Raw genomic sequence first — 10,768 nt, 5'->3', positions numbered from 1 at the left:
CATCCACCCATCCATCCATCCATCCATCCATCCACCGACCCACCCACCCATCCATCCATCCATCCACCCATCCATCCATCCATCCATCCATCCATCCACCCACCCATCCATCCATCCATCCACCCATCCACCCATCCATCCATCCATATGTATATATAGAAAATTTTTTCCTAATGTATGTAATGCAGTCTGAAACAGTGTCTGTTTTTTCTTCCAGGCTCGAAACATTGCAATTTGTGTTCAGTTCAAGGATTCTGATGATGAAGGAGCCGTCCCGTTGAAGGTGACTATATAATTATTCTGGGTGTGGCACCAGGTCTTTAATATTTAATATTTAGTGACATTTAATGTGTAATTGATGAACCACTGTTTGCTTTTAGTGCATCTATGGCAAGCCAGGGGATCCACTTTTCACCACCAGTGCTTTTGCTGCAGTTTTGCATCACAATCAGTGTCCAGAGTTTTATGATGAGGTGAGATTCGTATATTATCATGAAGTGTTCTTTTTTTGAATAACTGCACAGCAATACAATATCTCACCTTTAATAATCTGTATAAATCTATCAAGCAGTGACAACACATCATATTATTATAATTTTTAATTAGTAAAACACATTAATATTATTGTTAAACCATCATTATTCTTAAAAAACATGTAATTTGTATGTCTGAAGACATAAACGGTTCACAAAATATGAACACAACCCTACGTTATTATTGAGATCTAAAACTATTACATTTACTTTATTAACATTTGATCAGACTGAGGCGTAAACCGCACAAAACACGTCAAGGATATGAATAGCTGAATCATTCCAGAGACACATCCTGTTAGGCTTAACCGGACCCTCAGGGCCAACATATTAAGGACAAGTTGTGTGTTCAGTAGATGAATGAGTCACAAGACATCAACATAGACAGTGCGCACGCAGACATAGCCTGCATCTATTTGATGATTTGCTGGACCGAGTCTAATGATGTCATCAGCTGGTGAGCCTTAAAGGAGTAGTTCAGCAAAAATGAAAAGATCTGTCATTTACTCAGTCCGTTTGGTTGAAATGAATCACAATGACATGTTTACATTGTCGTGTACTGTTTTTTTTATGAGCCATAATTAGGCTTATAAAAACACAAAGCTTTCTATACAAGAAACTGGTAAAGATTTCACTAATGTTCAAATATTTTCATTTCTGTCACAGATTAAAATCGAGCTTCCTGTTCATGTCCATGAGAAGCATCATGTTCTCTTTACTTTCTACCACATAAGCTGTGAGCTTGGCAACAAAACCACCACCAAGAAACGGGATGGAGTGGAAACACTGGGTGAGTGTGTTCTTGTGTGTTGTATACACTATACTTTGGAGTTTTCACAATATTCTTAATAAATGCCTATGTGTGCATAAGAGACTTCTTTCAAAAATCTTACTGACCGCATACGATCGAATGGTTTTGTGTGTGTGTGTGTGTGTGTGTGTGTGTGTAAGGAATATACCTTTAACTCTTGCTCTCTACAGTGGGTTACTCCTGGGCTCCTTTATTGAAGGATGGCAGAATACAGTCCTCAGAGCTACAACTTCCTGTGTCTGCTAATCTACCAGCTGGTTACATCTTTGACAAAAGCCAAGACTCAGAGAAGGTGAAATCTTACTTACAACACTGAAAATTCATTGTTTGTTGGTTGGGTTGTTGATTGGTTCGGTTAGGCTGGTGGGATTGATTCACTGATTCATTCAGTCATTTTTTTTTGTGTTTTTTTGCAGTGTTTTCCATACATCAAATGGGTGGAGAATGCCAAACCATTATTTAAAGTGCGAGCATATGTAGCATCAACAATTTACACTCAGGTATGTTGATCTGATCTAAGGATTGTTCAGCCAAATTCCATTGTACTGAACAGAGAGTAATGACATGTTTTGTAAAACAAAAGCATTAAATGTAGTAACCCTCATCCATCCAGGATTTGCACCTCCACAATTTCTTCCAGTATTGCCAGCTGATGAAGTCAGCGTCACAGGGCAATCCTGCTGAACTCGTCAAGTACCTAAAGGTGAGAATTACATGTGAACAAAGGAAAATGTGGATATCCTCATTTTATTTACGTTTAACAATATTACACCATGTTATATTTTCAAAAATACATAGTGTGATGTGCCCTTTAAAAAAATTTTCATAACAGCGGACATTATTTTAATGTTGAATTTTTTCAAAGCTTTCCTTTGGAGCACATTTTGGAAATGAGCATGTACTTTACTGTTAAAACTAATTTTCATATTTTTTGAAAGAAGCATCTTCCTCTCACCCAGGTTGGATATGTTTGATGAAAAATACAGTAAAAAAAACAGTAATATTGTGAAATATTCTTACGTTTTAAAATGACTGTTTTCTATTTGAATAAATGTCCTTTATTCCTCTGATGGCAAATCTGAATTTTCAGCAGCCATCACTCCAGACTACAGTGTCACATGAACTCTTTGATATTCCTGTCTCATTTCCAAGTGCCTACATGCAGTAGAGACTCAGGTCATCATCAAGTTCCTGCCTACGGTGCTCGTTCAGCTCTTTGAAGTCCTCACTATGGCAAGCAAAGAGAGTCAAGATATTGCTGTCAACTCCACACGGTGATTTACCACTTTATTTGTCTTCTCGGAAAGACAGAACTTCTGTATTACTGTTTTGTATGCAGACTGGCCTATGAATATTATATTATCTTTTTTTTATGTGATTTAAAGCGTATAGTATTGCTCCATTACTGATGTGCCTCTGTTTGTCTCAGGGTAATCATTCACATAGTGTCTCAGTGTCATGAGGAGGGTCTGGAACATTACCTACGCATGTTTCTGAAGGTACAACATTTAGGCTTTCTGTTAAACCTGGCATTGCCATGTATTTGTTGATTGGATCACATTCGACCATATTAAAAGCCAGGTGCAAAAGCAATTTTAGTTTAAAAGAATAATAATATAAGAAATAAGAATAATAAAAAATAAAAAAGTTATTTGGTAACTCTTTGTAAGTACAAACTAATGAAGCACTTACTAATCATTTGCAAACTATTATAGTATAATTAATTATTAGTCTAATAACCAATTAACAATTCCTTTCATAGATGCAAACTCCTCACCTTTCAGTGACAACTCACTTTTTTGAGATCAAAATAGGTCATCTATGAGATTTGCTTAGATCCAATGAGAAAGTGTTTTTATGGGGGGGGTTCTTGCAAGAGGGGTCTTACAAGGGTACTTGTGATCTTACAAGGGTAAATAATTATGCCAGTTGCATAATTGCATAAACTGTTTAGACTAGTCTTAAAAAGTTAGTCATCTAATTTTTTACTGGTCATAACTTTTTTAATTCAGTTATGAAAAGGTAGATTGGTCTTATTTGTATTGGAAAAGTAAGGCTGATTAGTGATTACCCCTTGGCAACTGCTAGTTCTTAAGTTCTTAAGACACAGTCTTAACATCGTGGCTAAGTTTATGCAACTGGCCCCTGGTTGTTATAATAAGTTTTGTATAGTATTTTCTCTACTCTTTACTTCAAAAACTATGTCTAAAAAGGGTAATATTTTATGTATTTGAGGTCTGAGATGTGGGAATGGTGAAGAGAGAGGGCAAACATTTTGCATTTTAGGTCAGCATTGCCGTCTAATCAGCCAATATTGTCTTTTATAGCATGGGATTTTGACCAAATATATTGAGTCTTGATTTTGGTAAAATGTTGCAACAAGATGTTAAAAAATGTTTTGTTTTTTGTTTTTTTTGGAAAAATTAGTTTTGGACATATAAGGTAATACAAAATATATATAAAAAAATACCTTAAAGTAACTACAAATGAGCATGTAAAGCAATTATCTTTAAAAGAAATTCTGTGTGGAGCATGCCCCCGATCCGGCCAATGTTCTCACCTTTTTTCCACTTACCTGTTTGCATCTCTGCCTTTACTATGAGCTAATTAAACAATAATAAGATTTGTGTTAATTACACAATGAATGAAGAACTCACTATTTATTTATAGCCTATTAATATATTAAAAATGTAGCGACTACAATATATAAACTACAAATAAACTATGAACCAATAATTTGTTAATGATTTGTAAGTATTTTTTTAATGTATACTTATAAAATGTTACCAGTTATTTTTATTAATTTGGTCACAAAAATATTGATTTGTTGCAAATTTTAATTTGCACCTTTTTTGTATTTTTAATGTGATAGTGATATCACAATAACTTTGGTTAGCAAGAAGAGCTTTGCTGGTTTTTCTTTTTAACAAGTATAAATAAAACCGCTATTTTATTTTGCAGTACGTGTTTCGGATCAACAACCCAACTTCAGAAAACTCTGTGTCGACGCATGAAGTTTTGGCTACAGCAGTGACTGTCATCCTCAAACAAACTGCAGACTTCAACACCTGCAACAAACTCCTCAAGGTGACAAAACTTTTCGGTTATGGTGAATATGAGCTACTCTTTTTGCACAGAAGATGGCGCCATTGTGTTTATTTTCTATCTTTTTGATTTACTTCAGAATTGGGGTTTATTGTCCAAGTCAGTTATGAGGAATTGGTGGGTTGTTCCAAAAAAAATATTATCGCTACATGACCATTCACACCCAAATAATATGACTGTGCCACTGGAACTTTCTCAGTGTATTTAATTAACTGTATCCACCTTGTTTCATATAGACTTTGCGTCTCCTTAAAGTCTTTACATAACCATGTCCAAGGACACATTTTCTTGGAATTCAGTTCTCAAAGCTTTCTTAGAACTAGGTTTGAGGGAACTTGCCTTTACATAATTAGATACCAGAATACTGGTTTGACTTTGGCTGGTGTCAGAGATCGTATCGTAGTGTGGTAGAATAATAAGTCCATTGTTTCAGCAAGACAGTTCACTTTCACTTTGTTTTACTTTTGTGATTATGTTGTGGTATATTGTACATTTATAGGTATATTTAAAATTCATATATAGTGGCACACATTCACATTCCTGTGATATGATATGGTATACATTCATATTAATATTATTATAGTATCATTTTAGATTTCATGTTACATTACTGTTCAAAATGAGTTCATCAGTAAGTTTTTGTTTTTTTTAATACATTGATGCTTTTATTTAGCAAGCAAAGATGCATTAAATGAATCACAAGTGACAGTAAAGACATTTATAATGTTACAAAATAATTCTATTTCAAATAAATGCTGTTCTTTTGAATTTTCTATTCATCAAAGAATCCTAAAAAAATGTATGATTGATAATAAAGAGAGCACAGAATAAGCATATTAGAAATAAGGATCATGTGACACTGAAGACTGGCTGATGAAAATTCAGCTTTGGCATCACAGGAATAAATTACATTTGAAAATATATTAAAATAGAATATTTTATTTTAACTAAAATAAAAAAGGTTAATTTAAATATTTTAGAAATTTTACATTTTAATAACATTTCACAATATTTCTGTTTTTACTGACCTCAGTGTTTTGAATGGTAATGTGTATGTACACATTTATGACGTTCATCTGTGTTATTATTGTTATTAAATCCTGTTTCTTTCTATCTTGTATTACAGTATTCATGGTTCTTCTTTGAGACCATGGCCAAGTCAATGGCACAATACCTCCAGGATGGCAACAGAATGAAAGTTAGTATAATCCATTCCCATGTTTTACACTTTAAAGTAATTTCAAAGAAACTTCCAAATTAATTAACAGCCATTTGTTATCAAAGAGGAATGTATAGGGCTTTCCTTTCCACTTCCTTTTCTTAGTTATCATCTTCAGTAAAACATAGCTGGATGTAAATAATCCTGGGCTGTCGAGCAGGATGTTGCTTTCCACTTTTTGTATAGAGAATGCGGTTAACTTCCTCGTTCTTCAAAAGTGTGCATGATCAAGGTATCTGGGAAGAAACACACCCTTTAAACTCATAAACAAAGCTGCGCTGTATTGTACTGTTGACACAGAGTTGCCTTTTGCATGTACAATGTGTGTTTAACAGTTTTGGAACTTTCTGTCAGTCCGTTCCAAACATGTTCAGACCTATTTGACATGCCATTGAATCCTCTTTGCATACCTGAATCTGTGACACATGTATGTCATTTAAAGGCTGGTGTGTAAAACAAACATGCCTTCAGCACAATAGATTGCATGACACACACACACACACACACACACACACACACACAAAAAAAAAAACTTTTCTCAGTTGTTAAAATTGGACTTCCGTGTGGTTAGAATATCTGAAATGAAATCAGATAAAATCCTACTTTCCTTACAAATGACCATTTCCAACAATGTAGCATTCATAGCATTGCTATATGACAGTTAATAATGTGAAACCACCTACTGTACATTTTCTGCAGATGCCTCGAGCGCAGAGGTTTCCAGAATCGTTCCACCAAGCGCTGCAGTCCCTGCTGTTGTCAATCATGCCTCACATCACCATACGCTATGTGGAGATCCCAGAGGAGGCCCGCTGTGTCAACTTTAGCCTGGCCTGCTTCATCAAGGTGAGGCCTAGAGCTGTGGTATTTTAATAAGATCAGGCCTAACTCTTTACAGCACAACAGTTTTCAACATTGATAACTAAGAAATGTGTCTTGAGCACAAATCAGCATATTAGAATGATTTCTGAAGGATCATGTGACCTAACTTAGTGCTCTCTAAGTGCTTCCTTAAAGTTTTAATGACAAAAGTTTGGGGTCATTAAGTATTTTAAAATAAAATACTTCTATTTTATTAATAAGAAATTAATGTTTTTATTTAGCAAGGTTGTATTAAATTGATTAAAATTGACAGTCAAGACATTTATAATGTTACAAAATATTTGTATTTTTTAAATAATTGCAGTATATTTTGTACTTTGTTTATCAAAGAATCCTGTGAAAAATATATCACCGTTTCCACAAAAATAGTAAGCAGCAGAAGTGTTTTTAACACTGATAATAATAATAATAAAAAACGTTTCTAAAGCAGCAGATAATCATATTAGAATGATTTCTGAAGGATCATATGACACTGAAGACTGGAGTAATGATGCTGAAAATTCAGCTTTATTATCACAGGAATAAATACAATTTAAAGTAACTGTTTTCTAATAACAATATCACAGTTTTTCTGCAGTTTTGATCAAATAAGTTGACATTTAAAAAATCTCACTGACCTCAAACTTGTGAAAGGTTATCTAAATATGTATATTAGTTGCATAAAATACAGCAAATGTAATATTTTTCTAGCCGTGACGAAGCAGCAGAATTTGTTCTTGTATCTTATTATTTTTGTCATTTCAATGTTATTTTTCAGTTTAATTGTTTGAATTGCATTGTCTACATGTTCTTTAAAAATTGCACACAAGTTGCACAAGCGCGTTTGATATTCTGCAGTTGTACTTTAATCTTTAACCTTTCAAATGCCATTCACTATAATAATTAAACTGAAGAGATAAAATTTTGTAGAATAGAGAAAATGAGGTTGATGATTCATTTTTTTCTCCTTCACATCTCCTGGAGCGATAACCCACAATTAGGGATTTTATCTATTTCATCTAATAATAGCTATTATTTGAAATGTTTCAGCATTTGGGCTTGGTCACCAGAAGAGTGTGTTATGATGTAAATGTTTTTGTAGTTTTTCTGGTACCAGTAGTCACTACTGGATCTGCTTGATTCGACTAAATGTCTGGCCAATATTGAAGACTTTGAAGCAAACTTAAACCTGCTCCTCATTCTCCTCACTGTCAAACAAATTTGATTGTTCATATATAGTATGTCTAAAGTTTAATTGCACTTCACTCTTCATTATTGTTTTTTTTATTTTTCACATAAACTCATTGTGTGGCATTACATTCTTCTGATTGAAACTCTCCTCCTGCACAGCGCTGCCTTACGTTCATGAACCGAGGATTTGCTTTCAGCTTGATAAATGATTACATGTGTGGCTTCAGCCTGAAAGATCCAAAGGTAGGCAACAGAGTTCAACTGCATTACATGCTCAAAGCAATACAACTTACATTTATTCAGGGGGTTATTAATATTAATTGGTATAATTTTTCTTTTTTCAACCCGGTGGTCTAACATTAGAGAGTTTTAGATGATAATGAAATTCTGCTGTAAAATACAATGACTTTACTTTTGTTCACACATAATAATCTCATACTAAATCCATGTCAAATTTGAAATCATTTTAACAATATTTAACATATTTAATCTCTGAAATACTTTGAAAAGTGGCCTGTTTGCTTTGACAGGTACAGTATAACAATGCTTTGAGAGTTTTTAATTTTCTAAAATAACCTAACCTCTTTTAGGTTTTGATTCTTCAGAGATTGTCTTCTCTGTGAGGTCTTTCGTAACAGACATCCAGATAATGGGTGTGACTTGTAGGTTTTTGCGGAATAGCTTCTCTGTTCTCATCTTCTGTGCTGTTGATATCACAAAGTTTTATTGTGGAATGTCATATCATAAGATCATGTATGACTCATTTTGACTTGCAAATTCAATGTGCCACAGCTTGTCTAGAGCGCAAATTATGTATTTTCACTATGTACTGTAAAAATTATGGTTTATAATCACAAAAATGTCAGGCATGCACGATATAAATGATAGATATAATTAGATTTTTTATTTTTTTTGTCAGTATAACTTTATATTGGATATTTAATTGTGCATGCTTATTTCCACCTGTGATTACATTTAGATTACCTTAGCTGACCTTTAGATAAATTAAATTTTTTAAAACTGTTAAATGTAATTCTTGCTGTACATTGCAATGTTGTAATGTCTAAATTCACTTGTAGAATTTGAAATAAATACATAATACATTACAATTAAACAAAATATTATATTATGAGCGTTTGATATTGGTCATTTATTGGTTATCGGCAATAACAGTTTTGATATTATACTTCCTAATTTGTAATTACTGTAACTTTTCCTTAATAACAAGAGTTGATGTCTCTGTTGCTGAACTCGGACGTGAATTAAAACATGCATGTATGTTTACAGGTGCTTACAGAGATGAAGTTTGATTTCCTTATGACGGTTTGCAACCATGAGCACTACATTCCTCTAAACCTGCCCATGGCATTTGGCCGAACTAAGTTGCAGCGAGTCCAGGGTAGGTCTCTCCACCCCCCACCTATCTTTCCATGGCTTTTCTTGTCCTCATCCTCCCCTCCATCCCAGCCTAACAACTTCACCACTTTAAAGGGTTAGTTCACCCAAAAATGAAAATTCTGTCATTAATTGCTCACCCTTGTGTCTTTTCAAACCCGTAAGACCTTCGTTCATCTTCGGAACACAAATTAAGATATTTTTGATGGAATCTGAGAGCTGTCAGACCCTGCATAGACTGCAATACAACTGAAATGTTCCCAAGTCCAGAAACGTAGCAAGGAGATCTGTAAAATAATCCATGTGACATCAGGGGTTCAACCGTCATTTTACGAAGCTATGAGAATACTTTTTGTGCGCAAAAGAAAAAAAAATAACGACTTTTTTCAACAGTTCGTCTCCTCCGCATCACCCTGTAGCGCCATTTTGGAGAGTATCGGCTAGGGCTGGGCAATATGACGATATTATTGTATATCGACGATGTCTCGAAAGTATCGCGATGTCAATGTCAACAGTCAGGTAACAGACTATTATCGACATTATTGGAAAAAAATTACAAATGATAAACCTAGTATGTTGCAAAAAATATTTTACATAGGCCCATAGTAACCATACAGGTCTTTTTGCATGCAAGAATTAAACAATTTAGTAGGAGGTTTGGGAATCGAATTACTTCTTATAAAATTACATTTCGATTCTGCGTCTCGATTTCTGTATGCGCATTTATTGTGATTTCAAAAGATTCAACTAAGACGACGAAATAGAACTCACTTCTGCACTCGCGCGCTGTTTTCTGTGCTGCACACACTCACACACACAAAGCGCACGCACAAAAGCCGCCTCTTATATACGTTATTATTGTTAATTTAAAGAACGAAAGAAAAGAAAATCCCTCACTGATCTTGACTGAATCACTTTTGTAACCTCATTTTATATTTTATTTGTCGGTTGTTCGGCGCTGACTACTGTAATGGCAACGTGCATCTGTGTATGCGATTATTTTGGAGATGCGTTCCAATATAATTTATCCTTATTTAGGGTGTAGGCCTATTCTATTTTGAGCTGCAGTTTAATAAAAGTTAAACAGGAAAAAAAAGAGAAATAGTAGCACTGCATGTGTTTCTGAATATTTATTTAAACAGACTGTATAATGATGAAAAACCACAAACATGAGTTATAATTAAAATACACAAATTCCTTCACAGCCTATTTATACAGCGCACATAGTGCCCTATTTTTACAGATTTTTTAAACAGTGAATACAGTATAATTATGTTTAATTAAGCTGAGATATAGCACTATAAATTCTTAATTCATTTGCGCAAACTGTTGAAGACATTCTAGTACTATATCTCAGCTCGCCCCTCAACACGCACGCGTTCGGAGTTTCGGCAGCCCAATACTGTATATTATATTGTGGCCGTTGTATTTTGATTCATAAAATAAAAATTATAAAAAATTAAAATACAAAAATGAAATTTAAATGAAACTGCTTATAAATAAATAAAGCAGTTATTTTTATTTCGTTAAAAACGGGCCAAAAGAGACCTCCGAACTAGGCTACCAGAAAAAAAAAAACTTAAAGTTTTTGCTCAGAATTCGTTTTTAATCCCTGCATGATTTTAGACATGTATGATAAATATCAAATAGCCT

At 34.0% G+C, this 10,768-nt stretch overlaps 1 protein-coding gene across 2 annotated transcripts in view; it reads left to right on the top strand.

The window, feature by feature from the left end:
- The window catches only part of LOC107683516 (dedicator of cytokinesis protein 11-like), a 76,166-nt gene that overhangs the window by 29,843 nt on the left and 35,555 nt on the right, over positions 1-10,768 (top strand). For both annotated transcript variants that reach the window (XM_016479572.1, XM_016479571.1), the window contains exons 18-30: positions 218-283; positions 381-473; positions 1,200-1,323; positions 1,515-1,636; positions 1,761-1,844; positions 1,958-2,047; positions 2,497-2,618; positions 2,774-2,843; positions 4,306-4,431; positions 5,576-5,647; positions 6,368-6,514; positions 7,880-7,963; positions 9,008-9,119. In XM_016479572.1, the coding sequence (XP_016335058.1) occupies positions 218-283; positions 381-473; positions 1,200-1,323; positions 1,515-1,636; positions 1,761-1,844; positions 1,958-2,047; positions 2,497-2,618; positions 2,774-2,843; positions 4,306-4,431; positions 5,576-5,647; positions 6,368-6,514; positions 7,880-7,963; positions 9,008-9,119 (1,312 nt within the window). The remainder of the gene's footprint in view (positions 1-217; positions 284-380; positions 474-1,199; positions 1,324-1,514; positions 1,637-1,760; positions 1,845-1,957; positions 2,048-2,496; positions 2,619-2,773; positions 2,844-4,305; positions 4,432-5,575; positions 5,648-6,367; positions 6,515-7,879; positions 7,964-9,007; positions 9,120-10,768) is intronic.

Source organism: Sinocyclocheilus anshuiensis, unplaced genomic scaffold (assembly GCF_001515605.1).
Source record: "Sinocyclocheilus anshuiensis isolate Anshui unplaced genomic scaffold, SAMN03320099.WGS_v1.1 scaffold874, whole genome shotgun sequence".
Lineage (NCBI taxonomy): Eukaryota > Metazoa > Chordata > Actinopteri > Cypriniformes > Cyprinidae > Sinocyclocheilus > Sinocyclocheilus anshuiensis.
This window is presented reverse-complemented; position numbering and strand designations above follow the sequence as displayed.